The sequence below is a fragment of the Gavia stellata genome, chromosome 5, assembly GCF_030936135.1.
Source record: "Gavia stellata isolate bGavSte3 chromosome 5, bGavSte3.hap2, whole genome shotgun sequence".
NCBI lineage: Eukaryota > Metazoa > Chordata > Aves > Gaviiformes > Gaviidae > Gavia > Gavia stellata.
In genome coordinates, this window is record NC_082598.1 from 51,418,932 (window position 1) to 51,442,077 (window position 23,146).

The window sequence follows — 23,146 nt, forward strand, 5'->3', positions numbered from 1 at the left end:
GGGATAATAAGGAGTTAGATATATATAATTCAGTAAAAAGGTGATAATTTCATTACATAAAAATTCATTTGTAAGTACAGGGAATTCCTATATATAGGTATTATAATAAAAAGGCCAGAATAACATGGTAACCTGGGAGTTTCTGTTCTGGATTAGAACTATGTCTCTTCTCATCCATTCTCCTGTCTTTACCTGGGAGACCTTAGCGATAGAGAAGAGAAACTCATCTTTTTGTAGAAAAGATCTTGCAGAACTTAATGTATTTCCTTTAAGATATGGCATATGCTCAAAACTTCTTTACTCAAAACCACAAAGAAGATAACAGCACAAAAGGCCAAATTCATCCCTCATATAACTTTCTGTACCCTGGTTGTGTTCTTAAGCATTAGGGATACTTGTGTGGTTTGATTATCTGATATATCGCAAAATGTGGAGAAATTGTATCCTATCCTTCTGCACCCCCATCCCCATCGCCCTCCTAGCCCCTCCGCCAAAATTGTTGTTCGTATGTACCTGAAGCCAGCAAAGTCCAAAACATGTTGATGGAATGGTTTGTGGTCTCAACCTGTGACCCTGGACCACAAAAAGTGTGTTGTAGGCAGAATAATTCTGATTGTCTTTATTTGTTTATGTGTCAGTAAGTTTAAGCTTTACCCATGTGTTATATAATTATTTTTAAATCTTATATGATACTGTTAATTTCAGCAGTAATTAGCAATCTGATAACAAGGTAATTGTGTCTACAGAGGCTGTGGTTTTTAAGTGAATGTTTATCAGTATCCCTAAAAAGCCATGCCCATGAAAACAAAATCCAAAGAGTATTGTGTTTAGAGCAACTGCAGATTTAGTCATATCACTGTAACATCAGCACAGCAAGTTACTGAGAAGTTGAGCGATAATCCCTCTCTATCCAGTACCTAATTAATAAAGGTTAATCAAATACTTAAACAGCAAATTCTTCTATAAAGTCTACCTCTGCCACTGTTCCAATTCTATATCAGGCTTATGCCTTTGCTAGACCCTGTGGGATTTTTTTTACAGTGTAACGTCTCCATGGTACATGCCCTCTGTATCGGGGGGCAATGGTATGTATGTGAAGCCCATAAGAAATTTAGATGTTTAAAAGATTAGAAAAAGAATGAAAATTTAAGGTGTGATCCTGTGTTGTTTTTGTTCTTAGTGAATCAAAATGCTTTTTGACATTAGCAGTAACTTCGGTGATTAGATATGAGCCCTGAGAGCTAGTTTATGACTTAACTGAATATTGGATGAATTTCAAAGGCACAAGGAAAATAAATGGCTAAAACTTTTTTTTGGTGCTTTTACAAACTTTTCTTCATGTTCACACAGAAAAATAGTCAACAGCACTCCACAGAAACGAGCATTTGATTGCCTGTTTTCATTCAGCGTACCAAATGCAGTGCATGCATGTTCTGTGTGCTTTTTTCCTTGCTAATATTAGTAAGATTTTGCACTTGATTTGACTGGGAACTGGAGCTTTCTGAAATAACTGCCCACTTGAATGTGGCACCTTAATACATGGTGTAAGTCACTTAAGTGGATTGCTTACTTCTTCATCTCTGATTACTAGGTTCTTAAAAATGCAAAGTTAGTGCTGTGTTAATGTAAATTTTTCTATGTAAAATTTTTAAAGTTGACTACTGTTATTGAATATTCCTATCCTAATAGCATTACTAATCTATGTACATGACAAAGCATTCCTGCAAATTACATGCAAGGGTAATTTCTATTATATTGGACTTTAGCATTCTCATATTGTAATAATAGTAACTAAACTGTGAAAATACTTCTCAAGGGAATGCGGCTCCATAGTCAAAACTGTGAAATACCTGTTTAACAGGACGGTAATAGTTTACCTGCAAATAGAGCTTGTAATGTAGGAAGTACTTTTATTTTCTTTATAGAAATATTTCTAAGATATTCCATCCAAACTGATTTCAGCCCTTGCCTTTGTTGTTTGGTCAGTGAAAACCTGGAAAATTTGTTTTAAACAGGCAGTCACATTTTCCTAAAAATCAAGAGCAGAGACACTCCATAACTAGGAGGGGAAAGGTCTGCTATTTAGTAGATAGAGAGAGAAGCAGCAGGAATTGAATGTCTCCTGCGTGCATATACAGAAATACAGGCTAAAAGGAAACAAGTGGCCGAAGCTTTCCATCAGGACTGGTGTTTTGCCGCTTGCCAGTTCGCTTACCTGTAAAGCTGATGGCACATGGGAGGGAGTGAGTGAGCCACCTAAGTATGCAATGAATTACTTCCTTTTTATTGTTAAGTATTCTAAGCAACATACACGATACGCGTTAGATAAGCCTTTTCCCAAACAAGCTTAACAGCAGTGAGGTTTCTCACGTACCTGTTTCTTCTTATCCCTTTAACATTAAGGAGAGGTTGACTGGGCTCTAAGTTTTCTGTTCAGCATGTTTGTTATTCTTAGATGTGTGGTAGCATCTGTGGTACGCTATTAACAGGAGTGCCCAGTATTAGCCTTCAAATGACATTATGTATGCATGAATGTAGACTGCATATACAATTTCAGGAAATTCTTACTTTAAAAAAGCTTTCCTATTTTTTAGGTAGAACTTACAAAAACTTACAGATGTTTAAGCTATGGTATAGTTATTATTAAGTATTATTAAATTAAATGTTATTAAATGCTTAAACATCTCTCATATTCTTTTGTAGCAGCTCTGTACATTTTTGTTTCACGTTTATCATTAACAATGAAAAGGTAGCTTATCAAAGCTTAAAATTCGGTACATTGTTGTCATCTGTACTCTGTCAACATGGAGACCTTAGTCAGTGAGCAGGGCTCTGCTGGTGGGGCTCACAACAAAGTATGGCTAACTTCAAATACTCAAAAAATAATTTAGTTTATAAGTGCCGAGATTTTTTTAAATGCAGAAGAATTTGTGTTTTTTCTTTGCCTTCCAGTTTCAGTGATATACTGAAGTCGTATTTTCAGACTTCGCTCACACTCTCAGGTAAGCCTATAAAAACAAGGACGAGCTAGGCTGAGCCTTCACTTGAAGATGGATGTAATAAAGCAGCTCAGCACTTGTATTTCCTCCAAAGGTGCCTTGGGAAGCACTGTTGACTTAAAGTAAGAGTTGACCCCTTATTTGCCTTTGCTTAACGGGGCAGAGACATTTCCTGTAGCCCTTGTCACCGTGGTCCTGGCAGCTGGCTGGTGGGGCTGGGGCCACCTGGCCTTACCTGCTGGCAGGACTGTGCCCACCTCTGCCGTTCCTGCCGTCAGGAGCAGGCAGTAACCGCTTGGAGCCGCCTTCCCTCCCAGAGCCCGGGCGGTGCACATCAAGCTGAGCATCACTGCAGCGTACGGTGGGGCCTACAGTCCCTTTCACTCCTCGTTGTTTTCTGGGATTTCTGCTGGGAAAAGTCTGGAGCAGTACAGCCTTGTGCCAGGAATGTATCTGGTAGTGTTGAAATCCTGGATATAGACCTTTTTCTGTTTTTTTTTAGTGTGAGTCGAAACTAACACTTGTGAATTCTGTGTGAGTACCTGAATAAATGCACTATTTTTTTAAAAAGAAAAAACATTCTGTTTCTGCCAAGAGTGATACTTGTTTGGTATTAAGCACTTGGGAAAACAAAAGCATTTATTTTCCTGCCTTATATTCACTAGAAAATTGGGCAGGGTGTCAAGAGGTTTTTCTGCCTTCCCTAGCAGTGGCTCTAGCAAGCAAAACACCATTCCTGTTGAGATTTCAAAGCAAGAAGCTGGAGACTGGACGGTAGTACTAACCCAGTAGTTTAGTGAATCTTGGTTAGTTAGTTGAGACATTTTATGTGGAGCCTATCAAGGGAACCCTCTCTCATTTGACAAGCTATCTTTTACATCAGTTCATCGTTTCCTGCAGTTTTATTTTTACTTGATTGGAAGACATTGTGTAAGTGTCAGTGTATGTTACCCAAAAATCCATACAAGATGGCTGCGTTTTGCCATCTTTCAAGGATGTGTCGCTGGGGATGTACCCGTATGACTGTGCAAGTGTCCTCCAAATGCTTACGACCAGATTGTTTTTAGTAGTAGTGTCTTGGCCCACAAACATTTCTTGTCATGTTTCATTGTCCTGTGAGAAAATATAAGACCCAAAATGGTTGTTACTTCCTTCCCTTGTTTTCCATGTGTCAGCAAGGCAGAACCTGGAGATTGCCTAATACATTGCTGTGTGTTGAAATTCAAACTGGTTTTGATTAGTTTATTTAGAAATATTTCTTCATTCTCTTTATATTCATGACAAGTTAGATATTCCATAACCAAGGAAGAGAGAACAGAGCTAATGCGTGTGGTAATTGACTGTACAGCCCTCTGTACATCAGCAGAAGGACCTCATCATTGCTAACCTCCACAGCAGGCTCCACACCTTCACGTTACAGTCTTTAATTGAGGTGTGGGAAACTCCTACTGAGAACAGCTACTGGGCGTGTGAACTGTATCCTGAACTTTACAGGAGAAGGTTTTATTTTTCATACACTTTGTATACACCTTTTCAATGCATTTCCTTATTAATTAGAGGCATAACTGGATGGTTTTAACATTAAGCTGTTCCTGCACAAAGAGTACTGAAGTGGAGACTATGTTATCTCACAGAATCCTTCCAGTTTACTAACATTTCTCTTGCTCTCAACAAGTTCTTGCAACTAGCAGACAAGCCACCTCCTCTGGGTCCTTCAGGACTATGCCAACCTCAGAAAATTGCAGAGAGTAATGTAAGTGTGACCCTCAGAACCGGGTAAAACTTCCTGCCCCTTAGGTTTTAGCTGCTAGCACAGACATCAAGGTGAGGGCTGTTATTTCTGACTGGTAACAGCCAGAAATCCTGACTTCCACTGTCCTGAAAAGACACCACTTGTTGGCTGGGTTTTTTTATAAGTAAAATAGTTGAAATAGTTATCTAAGGAAGGAAAGTTTTCACGTACCCTGCAGTAAATATGTCTTTTGAGATCTTCATGGTTAATCTTGATCCCACAATCATACTGACTTTCAAACTTAGTTTTCAGTCTTTAACTACTTGTTACATCTTTGAATTTCAAGGGACTGAGGAGGAGTGCTGGTCCTTCTGTCATTCTTGACCTTCCTTGGGAGGCACGGGGGGCTGTGTATATCCTATCTGAAGCTGTAGTAAACCATACCTTACTGTGCAATCTTTGCTTCCTACTCTATCAGAAGAAATCATGGTTCTGTAAAGTAAGTAATCATTCCTTTCTTCCGTGTTTGTGGCCTGACATCATTAATACTGACAGTACAGCTCTGGGAATCATTTACTAGTTAGGTTGAGCAGTCTCTGTGCTGTCTCGGCATTGATGGGTTGCAAAATGTTTAATGTATTATTTCATATTAAAAACACATTTCAGCAACAAACCCTTTAGTAGATCTAAAAATCAAAATAGATGCTCAGAATTCAGAAGTAGTATCAATATCAAATTTTAATGTATTGCTCTTTCATAGCATTTTTCATCTGTGGGTAGCGGTTCTGTATATAATCATTGCTATGCACGTTGCTTGTACAGAGGCAGACAGGGAATGGTAGTCAAATGAAACCTTGGTCAAGTGTTTAATCCCAGGGGATTGCAGCTATCTCACAACAGTATTTTATGCTTTATATTGTTACACTAGACAGTACTGCTGAAACCAAAGCTGATAAAGTGAACATATGAAAGAAAACTAAAAGCATACAGTGAGAAATCTTTGTTGAGTAGAAAATGCATTGCCTGCTTTTTAAATCTAAATGGGTGCTGATGGCCTAAGCGCAGTAATTTTAGCACATTCTATGCATGGCATCTCACATCTGAGTGGTGTTCTTTTGTATCTTTATTGTAGAGCTATAAAACTATGTTTTGACTGAAACAGGAGTTACTGTTTCAAATGCAATAATGTTACTTTAGCTGATTTTCCAGCTGCTTTATGCTATTGAGTGTGTAAAGCATCTAGCTGGTTCAAATGCATGGATACAAATTAATAATATAGGACGATTATGAGAGGTGTTTTTAAGGAGGATGATGTCTTAAGTATGTTTCCTTCAATTTTTGGATCTTTGTATTTTGAATATTATCCTAACTGTAGATTAAATGCAGCATATAACATGGATATTTAAGATTTTATCAGACGTGAAGTTTTATTTTGATTAATACATACGATATTTAAAATATTGGGTAACTTCCAAGTAATTCTTGTTTTTAAGTTGGAGGGCTTTCAACAAATGTCAAGTGTTAATCTTAGGCCTGCACTTAAATTCCAATCAGCTAAGAGCATAATTGTTCACTAGAGTGTGAAGAAAATTACCTTCTTACACACAGTGGCTTAAAGAACTAGTCAGAAGGAGGTTCCAGAATTGGGGATCATGCAATCCAAAATGCAAGTAACCGCTCTGCGTACCCAAGATCACATTAGTCACCCTTCCTTTGAAGAGACAAGGCTAACCTTTGTGCCCTGGTGCCTAGAGCATTCTTGAAGGTAGTGGGACTCCTTCCGGAGAGTGCTAGGATTTTAAATTAGGTATTGGAGGTGGCGGCTGTTGCCATTTGGATGAAAATTGTGCAGTGCCATTATGTGTGCTATGTGGAGCTAATTTATCCAGCTTCACTATGTAGGTTACAATTTTTCTAGAGCCTGGATTTTTGTGTGTGTGTGGTGTTTGTGTGTGCCATTCTTTAGGAGCAAGCTACATAAATATGTAGTAAAGGGGAGTATTGTCCCTTGGAAACAAGCGGTGGACACTGATGGATATAGCTGATCTTATATAAGGCCAGATTCCCTGGTATTTAGTTGTAGGTAAAAGATGTCTCTGGAATGACTGTGGGTTAGAAAAAAGTGGTTTATCTTCATTTTTAGGTACCTCTACAAATCTGGTCCATTTGCACTCTGCTAACTTTCAAAAGGATCTGTTGTGATTGTCTGGTTCCTTGGATGCCTCTGGCATGACATCTGAAGTAAAGATCGAAGATTTCCCAAGGGAAGATGGAACGTGGGGCTGTGAATGTGTTCTCACTATTTAAATAGTCATTAGGCCAGATTTTGCTGGATTCACAGATGCACAACCAGTCTTCCATATTCATGAATACTCTTCATCTGCTTTGACAAATGGTGCAATTTGAAAATTGAGCTTTCATCTTTTTGCTTCTATTTAACCAGTTCACCTTGGGTTCAGAAATCCTGAGGTTGATGAATCCAAAGTAAGCTCCAGGTGATTTCGGCCATTTACTTTTTATCTTCAGCTGGAGAGTTATCCTCTAAAAATCAGTAACGTGTGTTTTACTCCTATTTCCTGTGCATCTTCTGCTGTTTTAGAACATAATGACTTTTTCTCTGGAACAGGTTTCCGAGTTATCTTCCTGCCAGCACCTACAGAATTTTCCTGTATCTTCTGTAGTCATAAAATTTATAGCCTAGATTATCCCCTGGTACAGTGCAGGAGAAAGAGCATGTAGTTCTTTGCTATCAGGGGAGACGAGGCACAAAAAGATTCAGTGCAGGTTCCAAGTCATGTTTTAAATAAAACATCATCCTTCCCCTCCAAAAAACATTTACAGTATTTCATCAAGTAAGACCAACAGTATTAATAACTGTGCCATTGCTCAGCATTTGCAATTCTCTTGCTAATATTACCAGTGTACAGTATTACATTCCGTTTAAGAGGTGCAGTAAATCTACCTGACCACTAAATGGCACCCTTTCCTTTTTAGAGCCAAAACCAGAGGAAAGGTGCTTAAATCAAGGTAGAGGGATAATAGCAAATGTATATTTTCTTATTATCTGGTCTCCAAATCGTTGATTGCCAATAAAAGAGAAGTGACTTATTTATTCATTCTTTGTTTTGCAGTTGTTATGACTCGTAGAATCTGAACAGACCCTGATGAATTGGTAATGGCTTGGGTTTAGGTGTCGCATTGGTTTGTAGGTTTGTATCACTGCGTTCTGTGAAGAACTTCACACGTAACACGAAACAAGAAGAGAAGCAACTGAATTTCTTAGCAAGTTAGGTTTTTATTTGATTCATGTTAGGACTTTGAATTACTCCTCATTGGTAAGTTTTCTGATGTTTAAGGAGCTTAGAGCATATCTAATGCAGGCCTGGATGGAGACCACTGAGCTCTGGCTATTCTGCTTCTAGTACCAGCCTATCTGCATGATGCTTCTTTGTCCTGTGGTAGCTGCTCTGAAGTTTTTCAGCCGTATTTACATATGGGTGCCAAACACATGGTCAGTTAACAGACATCTGCATGTTATGTGGAGGTATGACCTATGCAGAGGAAAATATTTTTGGAAGACATTAAAAACATGTAGTTTTATATCTAATTTTCTGATATATGATTCTTATTTCACTCTGAGCTCTGTGGGGCTGCAATGTAAATGTCAGTATTGCATTTGACAATTACAGGAAGAGGAAAATGATTTAGATAACTCTCTTAAGGAAAACAGCCTCCAAAATACCTCTGTACATGCTAATGTGATTTTGCTTGCCATGACCACTCGTATAATTAAAAACACTGGTTTACAGGTCAGGATAACTGAAGCATCTGTGTTGCACCCTTGTAGTGTGACCTTGAACAACCAACTTTTGTGACTTTCACAGTTAGATAGGGGCCTCAATTTATCAGGTCTGGTCTCCTAAATAGCAAAGTGATTACACTTTGCATAGTTATGCTTGTAATGAACCTTAAAATACATACTTGACTAACGCACATCTTTCAGAAAGGTATCGGTCTTAATTTTAAACATGTCTAAAGACAGACAGTCATCAATTTTATGTTTGGGTTTTCTTTTTCCCCAATAGTTTAATTGCTCTTAAAGCTACAGTTTGACTTCTGTTATACCTTTGCTTGTTTAGTGACGTCTGGGATTTTCTCCCATGCAGGATCACATACAGCATAATGAACGTACCCTTCAGTCATCTTTTTGAGAAGGTGAGATGGTAACCGAGTTGAGCCTGACTTCAGAGTCACCAATTCCATATTTGTACAGCCAAAGGTTTTGTTGGACATTTTTGCAGAGGCAGCACATTGAGTTGCTGGTTTGCTGTGAACCAAAACTCCACTTCAGAGGCGTAGTAGTAGTCTACGTTCTTTGTTTCTAGGGGTATAATCCTGCATTGGGCTCCATTCAAATGCTGTTTGTTAGAATCATCCAGTTTAATGGCTCTTCAAGACTGCTAAGCTTGCCTGACCTGCCCATCATTTTGACCGTGACCCTTTTTGCCAAGTATAATCTATTCCTATTTCAATTTATTTGTCTTTAAAGTAAAATACATTGCCCTCAAAACTTGCTTAGATTTCGGGCCTTAGTGATTCTTTAGAGTATTTGAGACTTTTAGAGGAAGTGTGAAAAGATGTCAGTGTAATCATCTATTGTTTTATTGCTTTTCAGGCAGATGGATATATTTTACTTGGCATATGTTTTATCTGCAGCATAGATGTTTGGCTAGCAGTGTGTACTTCCGAATATCAACTGGAAAAATGATACTGTTATTTTGACCATGAATTGGAAGAACTCAGCAGATCCCTTATGAACGTGGCATAGCAGTGAGCTCTACTCTTCTAAGTTTTGCATCAGGACTATAGTATTGAACTTTTGGAAGAACCACGGCATGTACCTGTGCCACGTATCAGATCAGATGACCACAATAGTTTCATTTCACCTGGAAATCTAGTAAATTATATGTGACAAGCACAAAGCATAGCAAAATCTGCAAGCTGTGTAAATGGGCAGAATTTTAAAAGTGCAGGCATGACAAATGGGCAGATAGTCATATTCTGTTTCCCAGTTTTCTTCATGGCACAGGAGGCTTCATACCATTCTCTTTGCACAACTGCCACTGACCTTTCTTGTCACCTAGCTAACTTGTGAGCACCATTTCCCTGGTATTGCATTAAAAGCTGTGAGAGCAGCCTAGGAGATTCTTATTCTGGTTGTCTTCTGGAGTCCATCTGTTGCTTGCTGTTACAACATACCAGTGAAGAGCCTTCACTTTCCAATCCCGCGAACATACAAGTGCTGTTCCTTCACACACAGGTTTGGCTTGTGCCTAGCCGTAGATGCCCACAGGAGCAAGGCGTGGTGTGATCTGTCTCATCCCAGGATTTAACCCGCTGTTCCTTAAAGCCTCTCCTTTTCCCCACTTGGTTCAGAGGTATATCAATAGATGATGAGAATGCTGCTGGCCTGCCCCTTTGTTGCAGGAGTACCGAGTGGTAAGACTGGGTGATGCTTTACCCGCTATCCTCATTTCTCCACCGTTTTGCAGTTACACTGGAGCAGTCAGCTGGAGTAGTAGCCAGCTGTTTGTTTATGCATGCTCGTATGCAAGATTATTAAGTGTCTGCAGAGATATTTGAGTTGAATTTGCTTTTCCATAGGATCCTGTATGAGTGTGGAGGCCAGGCTGCAGCTTAGCCCGGGAAAGGTCTGTAACCACTCCAGATGGAGTCTGAAGAGTAAGGTGGAATTCACTGTCCCCAATATATGTTTATTTTCTGAAGAGGTTGATTTTATTTGATATGTGTTGTTAGATTTATTAAATAGTACCAGAAAACTGATTTTATACAAATTTGACATTTTTATCTGTAAGAGAAACAAAACAAAACCTCAGTGCCAGTTAATCACAAAGTGGTCTTGATGCACATTTCAGGGGAGATGTGCAAATATCAGAGTTATTAACTAAGCAAGGTTCCAGAGTTGGGGTAGTTTTAATCACTAAATAAAAACAATGACAGCAAAATACCCTCGAGGTTTTTTTTTTTTTAAAAAAAAAAAAGGAAACCCACCCACTGTAGAGAGGGCAAAGGTGTGAAATAATTATTTGCATTTTATAATAAATATGGAAGATGTGTTCCCCCAGAAAAGAGAGGGAGGGCATTTTTGTTATGAATCCTCTAATCATTTCAATGTCCAGTGTAAATTTCTAGTACATGGTGTACAAGTGACTTCTGTGAAAGAAGGAATGAGTCAGGAATAGCTATGACAAATGTGCTGCTGTAGGGACTGCTCACTGGGTTGCTTGTCACTGAGGTTGACAAAGGCTGTCATTCTGTGACTGAGAAGATGTACAGCTCTACTGGCAGCTGTACCTCGTGCTCCTGCTAGTGGGTGCCAATACGGTTATAATAGAAAGCCAAATAGCCTCGTACTCTTGCAAAAGAAAAATATCTCACATAATTTTCCTGGTGAGCTTTTGTAGTCAGAAACTGCAAGGAGAGCTGATATTGTGATTTTATTTAATAATTTCTCTTGGGAAACTGTGCTTTTGGAGGTTTATCTGTGTATTAATTGTTTAAATTAATTTCTTGTGACTATAGCCATTCAGTACAAATAACAATAAAATTAATCTTGCTTGCCTGTCGGTCTTTATTTCAGCTAGGCCAAGAATAATAGTTGAAGCCAAGAGACTATGCTCCTGAAATCGCTTGCTATTGAGTTTTGACAGTTTTACTGGCAATGAATGACAGTCGAGGATATTGTTGTTAGAGTAGTCATTCCTTCAGGGGCTTGTGTTGTGCCTACAGAAATGCCTCCTTTTAAGATGCTAGTGTCACAGTCGCTCCTGTTTCTCTCCTTTTCTTGAAGGCATCACATAACTTAAATAGAAACCCAAACATGGTCAAAAACAGAACCAAAACTATTATTTTCCTCTTGGCTGAAAAGGGAACTTGGAGGCAGCCAGCTCTTGCGGCTGGTGAAATCCTCCATGTCCTTTAGGAGGAGAGATGAACGTTTCTGAGTTTCTGGTACCTTATGGCTATTACCAGCGGGTAGCTTTACGCTTCGATCTGAAATTGGCACTTTCAGTAATACCTTTTGCATTCTTACTGGAAAAGCGGAGGTTTTGGCTGTTGTGTTTTCTTCCATCACCTGGGACTGTGGCGTTTTTCTTTCTTATTTCCCAGCAAGAGCTCCTGCAGTCAGCCTTGCACTTTGTGGCTCCATTGGTAAGTCAGGAGGACCAAGAGGTCTGAGAGCTCAGGCTTGCATATAGGCCAAGAAGGGCGGACATGCTACTGGCAGAGGAGGTCTGGGTGAGCCTTCTTAGCCCCATGAACCTACCTGTGGCTGTTTTCTATCGTAAATTAATTTAGCCAGTTATCTTCAAAGCCTCTTTATCAATAAGCCAATGCACGTATTTGGACCACATGGTGATTATTACTGTGCATCCTAGACTGAATGACTAAGCCTCTGCTTTTTATTCTAGTGGATATTCATACCATTCAATTATGAGACTTCCTGCAATTTGGCAGAACTAGACATGATTGTTGGGGCTCAGATCATTAGTCTTTCATCATCACCTTTCCCTCATTTATGCATGTGGTTTTTATTCATGTCCATGTCACGAAACAAGTTACAGACTACAGTGCTAAAAATACAAGCCTGTGACATCACCCTGACCAATAGTGTTGCCAAAAGCTAATGAAAGTTAGTTAAAAGTCCTAATGTTAAAACTAACACAATGCTTTTTGATATTGAGAAGCAGTATCTACCTACTGGATATAGAATATGCTTTTATTTTTAAAGGTTGCTTTTTCAATTCCTGTGTAGGCTGCTTGGAACAATATTTGCTTTAAGTAGTTCACTGTGAATAAGAAAGTATTTTAGAAGCAGCCTCAGGCATAAATAGATATACTTAGAATGTTTTAGGTGTACAGTAGTTACAGCTGAAAAACTAACCTACTTAATTTTCTGTGAATGGAGTTATAGTTTCTCCTGGTGTTGCTACAGTGATCCGTCATTGCAGGAACTGCAACAAGGAGTGGTTGTTCATGGAGAGGTTAGCAGTGTGGCCAGAGATACGGAACAGGTTTTATACAGGAGCAAATGCAGATTCTGCAGCCTGTAGAAGAGATGACTGGCAAAGCATCCAAAAGAAGTCTGTAAAATCCTGAGTAGAAAGTGAAGGGGGAATTGTGCATTGTCTTTTCCAATAGTAAAACTGGGGGAGTCAAATGAAACTAGCTGGTAGCAAGTTTAAAGTGGGCTAATAGGAATATTTCTTCACGTAACCTACAGTGCAGCTTTGAAACTCTACAGGATGCTGTGGATGCTGCAAGTTCGCGCAAGAACGGACATAACTGAACAAATTCATTAAATCCATGAAGGATTACTAAATACAGGCACAACTGCTCTGTTATGCAAGTCTGCAAGTCATTGTAAGATGGGGGAAGCTGCTTGCGAAGGCTCTACCTTCTACTAGCACCAAACTACTGTCTTTCTATCAATACAGTGTACTTAAAACATGCAAGAAGTGGGCCACCAGTGTGGTCATTATCTAGGTGGTTATTCTAGCAGTAGGTGTTCCCATCACTTACCGTGTCTGTAGGGTCCTTAGGTGATCAGACCATACCCTTCCATTCAGTATCAACACAAAAGGCAGCATTCCATTAAGCATTAACATTAAAAGAAGCAGCATTTGCTGCTTATTACAGTTTAATTTCTGATACTCTGATAGAGTACAAGTCAGTAGGCCCAAATTTCACATGTGGCTATTACTATATTATCACAGTGGCTTGTGACAACAAGCAAACTTAAGATACAAAAGCAAGGGTGTGGATAATCACTACAGAACTGCTGGTGTTAGAAGAATTCCCTGGCTCATGCTTAATGCCACGTTATGTACCTTTCACCATTGGGTGCCAGTGTGGACAGCACAAAGCAAATATGTGTGTGCAGCCTTCATGAATACTACAAAAGAGCCAGGAAACAGAAGAACCTGATAGAAAGTAATTCATTTGCCCATAATGGGCCTGTAATTGTTGCTATTACAAAATTTCTGATTGTGACTATGCTGTGTTTAAGAATTGGGCCTGTGGTTTTATTGCAGAATTATTACAGCAAACCCTTTGGGGACTGTGAGCATATAGTCTTAGTCTCTTAAGTATTCATTTGGCCACTGTTGTGAAATGTAGCTGTTTCTAAGGCACAAGAGGCTCTAGAATAACTGTTGAACTAATAATAAAATAGAGGTCCATTTAGCTTCCTTTTTCTCCCAAAGACCATCATCAAATCTAGAATCAAGCAGCAGGAAAAGTAGGCTTTATTATTACTATTTTTTAATATTAGGCTTTTTTTTTAAGTAGATGGGCAAAAATGGCTTTCATGCGAAGTACCTTGACCTTTTGTGTTGCTTTAAAGAAACTGAACGTCTCCTTGGGCTTTAGGGTTTAATAACAAAGTATTAAAAGACTTTGTTGTGTTTCTGGGGCTGAGAAAGAGGGCATGGAACTGAAATCATACACTTGTTTTTGCCAAAGTGTTTCATGCAGGTGATATTTGGGGCTGATGAAGGGACAGGTCTGAACAGTGGTTCTTTTCTGAGCCTGCTGAGTGGACCAAGAATATCAGAGGACATGTCTGTGCAGTGAGGAAGGGTTTAGCACGGTGTTTAATCACATTCTTACTGGAGAGACTGGAATTCATAGACTAGATTTCAAGATCCTCTCTTATAAACTATTTCTAGTGTCAGAAGCTTTCCTGGGAAAATAGCTTGAGTGACATGTTATAAATGTTCCTTTTCTTTCCTCAGCTCTTCACTTGTCCTCAAAACTAGACTAATCTACTGAAGTAATTTACAGCAGATCCTTTCTTCCTTTTTGTTTGGTTGATTGGCTTTTGTGATGTTTTTTTTTTTTAGCAAGATCTGCATCTCAGTGTAACAGTTCTTTCTCCTGTGTTTCCCTTATCTGAAGAACCTGCATATGGGTTGCATATCTTGCAGCTCTTCATTGTCCTTTGTGCAGAGCACCTCAGGGGGTGGCTCATTTCCTGAGCATCCTCATGGCAGAGCTGCATTTAGGAAACAGTGTGCCAAAATGTACATGCCTGCACTGAGAATTGGTGCTCTGGAGTAATTAAAACTTATCTTCTGACCTTCAGTAGTAAAAGGAATGTGAGATTGCATACTTGGGATCCAGGCGTTGCTCCCCCCATGCTTCAGTCCCCTGTCTCCTACACTGGCAGTTGACGGGTATTTCAGGGGAAAGAATTTAGCACCTTCCATGCTGCTGGCTGGTTGCCTAGTTTTTTTTACCAAAGCAGAAGGTTTTTTGGTATAAAACAGCAGTTGTTTCCAGACTTGATCTGTCTCTTGAATGATGAGAGCTGATTATTATAGATTTTACAGACACAAGTGTAAATAGTTTCAATTGTCAGAATAAGTGCCCAGCTTTTTTAAATACAGAAATACTTCACTGTTTTTGTCTTCCTGTGTCATGAATTCCTTATGCTTCATTGCACACTGCATATGAACATTTCCCTTCTGCTTTCTCTAAGCAGGTAGTACTTGCTGCTAATTTCATCTAACCATCACTTGCATTTTGTGTCAAGGGAGACTTTTTTTTGATAGTGAGTGGTGATAACCAGATTTTCTCTCCTCTGTTTAAAAAAAAAAAAAGGGAAAAAAGAAGGGAAAAAAATATGTACAATTAACAGTTTTTGAATAAGATGCTGTAAATGACACTCGTAGAGCTTAAAAATATTTTTATTCTCCAGAGAGATACATTCTATTCAGTAGGTGTTGAAGGCTTCCTACTGTCCTACTATTTAGGGAATTAAAAATTTTTCTCTGTTTGGTTCAAAGTAGAAGAAAACTGTTTAATTAGTCATTCTTATTGTTCTTGAAAGAAACAGCAAAGAAAAAAAAAAGCTAATATTTTTCTTCTCCAGATGTAGAGATCTGTTTTGATAGTGAATGAGGATCTGGTGACTGTTTAAACCAACTAGGGTAAATCCAAGCCAGCACTCCTAGTGATACGGGGTACTTTTAAAACACTTGGCAATGGAAGAACACAAACTGTATGCATCATTAAAGTATAAATTGAAGAATCTGGGGAGAAATTATTCAACTTCAAGAGCAACTTCAATAACAGTATTATGTGAAGTTAGACTGTTTGTTTTCTCTTTCTGTAGAGCTGTCCTTTACACGACTTGTAGTTGGTATGTAGTGTCTTTTATTTCACTAAGAAAAATATGTTTCTTTAGTGATAACACATAGTAAAGATGTTCCTCCAATTGTATTATTTCAGTACAATTATTAGCTGGTTCTTGTAACGGTTGAATTGTGAAGAAAGATGCAATGGTACTGAAAAATACCATCTTGCATGCAAATTACTTATTTTTTCAGAAGGTATTCAGTGTATAACACATTCTGAGATACTAAATATTAGTCTTTTAAACTTAAAGAAATTGTTACAGGTAGTATAAAATGAGCTGATTCTTTCCCTTGATGTTGATACCTTGTACAGTTTCTTTCCACACTTCTGGAGGTATGCAACAGCAAGTGTGATAATGAACCGCTACCTACAACATGTACTTAACGTTTGTGTGCCATTGTAAAAATGCAGCAGATAGATGGGAACATTTTCTTCATTGGCTTCTTTATTGGAGCAGTGGATATTGGGTACCATGACTTCAGTAAGGCTTTCAACACTCCTGTAAGATCCTCATAGACAAGCTGTTGATGTATGGACTGGATGAGCAGAGAGTCCGGTGGATTGAAAACTGGCTGAATGTCGGGGTGGTGAGCATGGAATTACTCTGTATACTCATGTCAGAAATAATGTAGTAGGCTGGGGCTGTTGTTCACGTTGATGGCTTTTCCAAACACCAACTCAGATGATTGAAAATTCTGCTTTTCTCTGTTTTTCTCTATTTTTCTTTACCAATTCATGTGGTAAGGCTAAATTTGTAAAGTTCTTGCTGGCTGTTAAAGCGCAAGTTGAACACATGAGAGGTTTTATGGTTAAAATGTGTAATCCCTTAGTGTCATTATTTGATATTCTAAGGTTTGTAATATTTTGAGGATCTAAAAGATTTGGATTCCTGAAGAGTACGATATGTGGACATCACTAGGGGGCTTTTTGGGGGGTAATGTAAGCCACTTGTAGATAAAAAATGAAGGGGTAGAAAAGAAGGTACACTTAAGTTTTAAGTAACCAAACTTAAGTCCTTAAGTAAAACAGTGCCCATCCCCATCAAGGTTAAAGTTGAGAGTCCACATCCAAGCACATTCTCGTTATTTTAATGCAAGTTATGAACAGCTAATAAGAGAATACACTCCAGTAGGTGATAATTACTTGCTGCTGTGCTGTCGCTATTTCATGACATTTTAGTTAATTATACTGTCCCATAATGACTTATGACTGTGTGCACAGAGGCTTGAGATAAAAAGGAGGAATTGTAGTGGTTTTCAAAAGCTGGACCAGAATGTATTGCTGTCTAGAATGGGAGGATAATAAATTTGGTGAGCTCATATCACTGGATGGCCACTGGGTTTGTCTTCAGCTGTAAATTAGGGGATTATGCAACTCCTATATAACATTAATTATTAAACAAAAGCAATTTCACAGCTTTATTCATTCATGAAATTTCTGTAAAGGGTAGGAGACTAGCAGTGTTGTCTTTGTTACTTGTGATTTCCTATTTTATCTTTCTTTGTAACTGCTCTGATGGACAGTGGCTGATCTAGGGAAAATCCTACCCTGTGATGTTTCCATAGTCATCAGACCTTTTAGAAGTTCTAAAGTAATAACTAGATATTCAAGTAGTACCACAGGTCTTTTAAAGAAAAATATGTATTTAATTCATCCTTCACTCTCCCTTTTTTATCAGCGTTTCAGGTTAAAATTCAGGTACTGAATATCAGCATCGCCCTTTGACAAACCTATCTTTTTACAATTCTTTGACTATAAATCAAGAGTCAAATAGACATAAATATTCTTATTTGCACATATTCAGTCACTGGTTGTAATGAGAAGATACTATTTTGTACATTACTTGGTGCCTACCAAATAGCACCTTGCTAGTAGATGATCTGCTGGTTGCACATAACATAGTAGGATAAAAATCACCTAAAATTATTTTTTAATTGTGTAGTCTCTTTAGTTCAGTGTATTTTGCATTAGTTCCCTCCTTAATTTATTACGCATGAAGCTATAATACATATCTTACTTGCATACCTGTAGGCAATATAGCAAGTTCTCTTTGGGTATGACCATGTTTTGGAGGTGGGTGGCTATGATAGTCACAAAGTTTTGAGTAGCGCTGGTTCTGAAGAAAAACGAAGCTAAGGTTTCAGTACTGGTCATCTTATGTGTCTTAGTCGCTGTAGCACATTGTGCATGTTAATACTGAAAAATAGAAGCATAAGCAATGCTGGAGAACATCAAATGCATTAAATGTAATTACATGTACTCCACAAAAAGATTTTTTTTCCTGCCTGAATCTGCCTGTGCTCCAGCCATTGGTGCTGCTTGCTGAATGGCTCAAAATTGCTCTGAAAACAAAAAGACCTTTGCAGCTTTCTGACTTTTGTAGAAATATCCAACCCTGTTCTGACCTGTTCCTTAAACTCTACTCTCTAGCTGCCTTAAAGCACCAGTTATTGCTCCAGGGTGTTTGTTGGGCATGCAGTGTATCTTGTTGATGTGTGCTGAATTCATGCTGAATGTAATTTGAGTGCTCAGGGTAAAACACCATGGCTAGTTGGTTTTGACCTAGTCAAGGGAATATGGATGAAGTTTTACTTCAGTTTTGCTTCTCTTGTAAGAGGAGCATAGGCTATGCAAAAGGTATGTTGTTTGCAGGCAGTAAGGAGACACATGATTGTGGAGGGTGGAAGGTAGGAAAGTCTTCAGAAACAAGTTTTCCATTGATAAATAAATGCCACAGTTCAATGTTCCCAACCGTCACAATCTTGTATAAATGTACTTGTGAAGTAGGTTCTTTCTGATTTTGAATTGCTGAGGATTTGTCGCAGTCATCCTTGTTTTACAGGCTATGTTACTGGCTGTGCATGCGCATGTGTACACTCTGTAGAATAGTTCTGTATGTTATACATATAAAATACTGTGTGACTTCCTGCTTGTTCAGATATGATATATAATAGTACCATAAATGTATAATATAAGCAACTGCTGTGCTTTGTTCAATACAACCAACTCTTAATTCCAGCTTTTATTTGGCACATGAAGGTACACCTTGGCTGTAAAGGAAAAGCTACATCTTCAAAATCAGTAGGAGTGGTGACTGCTAAGTGCTAAATTACTAGTGACACTTGCAATTGAGAATTTAGAATATGTGTAACTTTTAACAAATATTGTTGTCTGTTTGGAGGTCAGGAACTTTTGGGTATTCATTTATTACTGATAATTGAGCCAGATGCTCAGCTGAAATACATGATCATTCTTCTAGCTCTAAATATTGTCTATCATCCAGCACAGTAATATATGGGTAATTTGTATTAACAGAAAGCATGAATCACTATATCAGATATCACTCCTAGACCATTTGGATTTGGCCTGTTTGGATTAAAGTGAGTTGTAACGGTTGAAAGCAAAAAAAACATTAATTAGATTTTCTCAAGTCTGTTTTCTTACAAAGTCTGACATTTTTGAAGGTGGGAGGTTTGTCTGAAAACCATCCATAATTTCAACTCTCATATTCAGTTTGTGAAGGTAAAGGAAAAAGTACATCATATTCTGATGTGATTTATGGAAATATGAGTCCTTTTAGGACTCGGACACACCCATGAACTAGAGCAGACTGACATCAGATCTTGTCCTAGGTAAAACTTAGTGAATGATGATGGAGGTGTCAGTCTATGGCAAAAAAAAAAAGTGCCAAGCAAGCACTTCAGGAAATGTGAAAAACAATTACATTTTCATTGCAGGTGACCACAGTGAAGTCTGATTAATCATTTGCGTTTTTGTTTATCACAGTGTGACTTGATTATTATTTTTTTTCTGTAAACATTTAAAATACAAACTGAGTTTGCTTTTTAACACTGAGATTTTTTTTTTTTACCTTTGCAGTTTGCCGGGAAGACTCATACCAGTCGATAGTCTCAGGTGCTGCTGTAGTACTCACCCCTGTAGAGCCGACAGTGGATACAAGGAAAAAAGAACAGACAATAATGCCTGATGTGTCTAAACAGTGAGTTATTCAAATAACATGATCTTTTACAAGTGCAATTTAAATACCAGACCAGATTCTTTCTTGTGGATATCCATATGCACCTCCTTTCTGTTTCATCGGTGGTTACATACGTGTTTCCAAAAGCAGAAATTGGCCTGAGACTAGGCTGCTGCTTTTGTTCATTAGCCTACCTTTTTTCCCAAGGCTTTTGGTAATGAGGTATATAGAGGGAATGGGCATTTATACTCCGAGAAGCTGACTTTTTAACAGGCTTAATAAGGCAATTCTTTTTGTTTAAATAGTCCTTTCATTCTTGCACAGTTTTTCTAGTCAGTAGTTGATTTTTAGAAAGAACATAATTCCTAAATGCTCTGCTCATCTGAGATATTTCAGTATTTTTCAGTGACTGTTTTACTGCTGTGATATGAGATATGATGGCATCTTCAAAAGTGTGGTAGTGGTCTTCCAAGGAAATTCTATTTAATTAAATAGACTGTAATTTGATATCTGGCATTAGATGAGAATCATAACCACAGCATGCGCAGTAACATTTGTCTTGCAATACCAGGCAGGATGTTTCTGAACAATTGAGTCCTTGGAGAATGACAAGAACTTTTTTTCATTAAAAGAAAGAAAACGTAATGGTAATGCTTTATCACAACACAAACTTGGTCTGTTCATTTTAAATGTGGAAGGTAATTAAAACTATGACAATGGATAATATGACATCGTTATTGGTCCTTACCATTTATGTTTAGTTTTCTGCTTCTCTGGGTATACACAAATTTAGCTTTGAACTTGTCTGTGAAGTCCTAGCTTGCATGCCTATTACTCTAACAAATTGAAAACATCCCCCCCCCCCCCCCCCCCCCCCAGTGGATTAAGTTAGATTAGATGGGGTGTCATCTTGGTACAGATCTATAGCTTAAGTCTGTATCTGACTGTGGCGTCGTTTTCAATCTGGTCATAAACCGCTCTACCTGTACTTAAAATTTAACACAGTATATTGCCTATTATCTAGGTATTATTACAATGACTTAACATTTGAAATACTGTTAGCATCTAATTGTTTTAGTGTTTCAGTCATATGGCTCTCTGAATACTAAGGGATTGGAAAGGCAATGGGCTGCAAAATACTGTGCTGAAATCCAGAGTAATTTGTGGTTAAAATGTGGTTAGTTCAAACAGCATAGTACATTTTTGCTTTCTCTCTACTAAAAGGCAAGCCTGCACTGTTGTTTGGCTTTTCCCTCTACTATCAGCAGTCTCAGCATTTCATAATCCCTTATGAATTAAAGGAAGGAAACTCCTCTAACTGTTTAGCATGTGCTTGAAGGTGAATGATGCCACCTCCTAGATTTTTTTTCCCCTCACCTTATTGATATTAGCAAGTATATTAATCTGCTTTCTGGTGTGCTTGGTTTTTAAATTTTTTTTCTTTACAACCTGACTAGTGATGTTTTCTAAGCACATAGACTTAAATCATGTTTGTCTTATGCACTCAGAGGTCTCAGAAACATGCTCTAACCTCTGCTACTCTTCCAATTTTCATATCTAAAAATATGACTTGTGGCTCTGGAATTCTTTCAAAAAGAAATAAGTTTGTGCTTAAACAGATCAAATATATTTGAACTTCTTCACATGAAATAGCATCACTGTGTTGGTATCTTTAAACCCACATTTCTTGCAAGTATATTGGAAATGAAACAGAAACATCTTGCTGGAAAACTTCTGCATGTTGTTAGAATGGGAATTCAGTAAATATTGTAGAAACCTTCAAAGTAATTGTAGGGGGAGTTAAAGCATATGGCTTCAAGAAAATCTCAAGCATTGTGAAACATTAGCATACCTTTCACTTCTCTCATTTCACCCTGTGCTTTCTGCATGTAGATCATTTTCCCCATGTCCAGCTTTAATGGAAGCAAAACAGATCTCAATTCCTGTGTCTAAATATCCCAGTGTCAGCTGTCTCCAATGTAAACATCAAGCAAGAGGAAGCCCTTGGCACATGTTGAATTCCATTGACTTGAGTGCAGAGTCCATGTATGGTCTGATCTGCACAGGTGAACTATAATTATTGGTATTCGTAATTACCTCTATGGGAAATAACATTGACACTTTGATTTTTATGCTTATCTTTGTGTACCTGAATGGTTTTGACTTGTATGTCCCAAAATTGTGCATATCACAGAGTGCTGAGCGATGGCCAGCCGTTGAGGTCTTGTAAAGAGAAGTTGCTGCCTTCAGGGCCTTGGAAAGAGTATGTTTAGAATAACCAATGCTTTCTAAAACTGCATAAGGAAGCAATATGTAATCCAAAACAGATAAAATACATATTAATGATAATAAGATCTTAAACAGTTACAAATAACTAAAAATAATTATATTGTAAACCACAGTGGAATTATATCCAAGACCTTCAGGACACAAGAAGCTGTGAAGCCTGGGTGGGGAAAAAAAAAAAGCCTTTAATGTGAATTGTATAATATTTGACTAATGATGTTATTTTGTCTTAGAAAGAAACTGTTTAGTGGCTTTAAATAATGTACTGTATTTGCTTAATGTTATTTTATTGTAAGCAGCAAAGAATCGTGCCAGAAATGGTAGCAGCAAAGCTTAACAATTCTTTGAAGTGTCAGTGATTAGATGTTACCAGTACTGGAGCAATAAAAGGCCAGTTTTCTCCCCTGTATTTTTTCTTGGAAGCTCAAAACATTTTATCAGTAAGCAATTCCTTAGTGATATCTAGGTAATTGCTAACTCTTGTGTGCCTGTGCACTGGGCAAAATCCCTACCTCAGTCATTCAGCAGGATTGCACTGGGCTGAGTAATGTGATCGCCACAAAATAAGCAGAGAAGACTGTGGCCAAGCAAACATCATATCTTTAGCAGCCTGGGAGTGACATCCCTGTCATAAGAAGCATGAAGGAACCTGTTTGGTGAAGCTATACCACCTGCAGGAGGAAAATGAAGTCCTTGATAGCTGCTTTGGCCATTATTCTGTGTTGCCTTGAAGACTGGTAGAGTACAAAAGGGGTTTGCTGCTCTTCTGTAAATACGCATTTTGGAATGGGGGAATTTCTCTGTTTTTTGTAGAACACCACACAAGAATTCTTGTTTTCTGCACTGGGCAAAGCATGTTTTCAGTGCTCAGCTGGCAAGAGCAAGAGCACCCCTTTGTAGCTTTTGTCCTTCCACTCCACAACAGGC

The 23,146-nt window shown here is 38.2% G+C and overlaps 1 protein-coding gene across 2 annotated transcripts in view; it reads left to right on the top strand.

The window, feature by feature from the left end:
• The window catches only part of CCSER1 (coiled-coil serine rich protein 1), a 641,220-nt gene that overhangs the window by 82,469 nt on the left and 535,605 nt on the right, over positions 1-23,146 (top strand). For both annotated transcript variants that reach the window (XM_059818129.1, XM_059818130.1), the window contains exon 4: positions 19,834-19,954. In XM_059818129.1, coding sequence (XP_059674112.1) covers positions 19,834-19,954 — 121 coding nt within the window. The remainder of the gene's footprint in view (positions 1-19,833; positions 19,955-23,146) is intronic.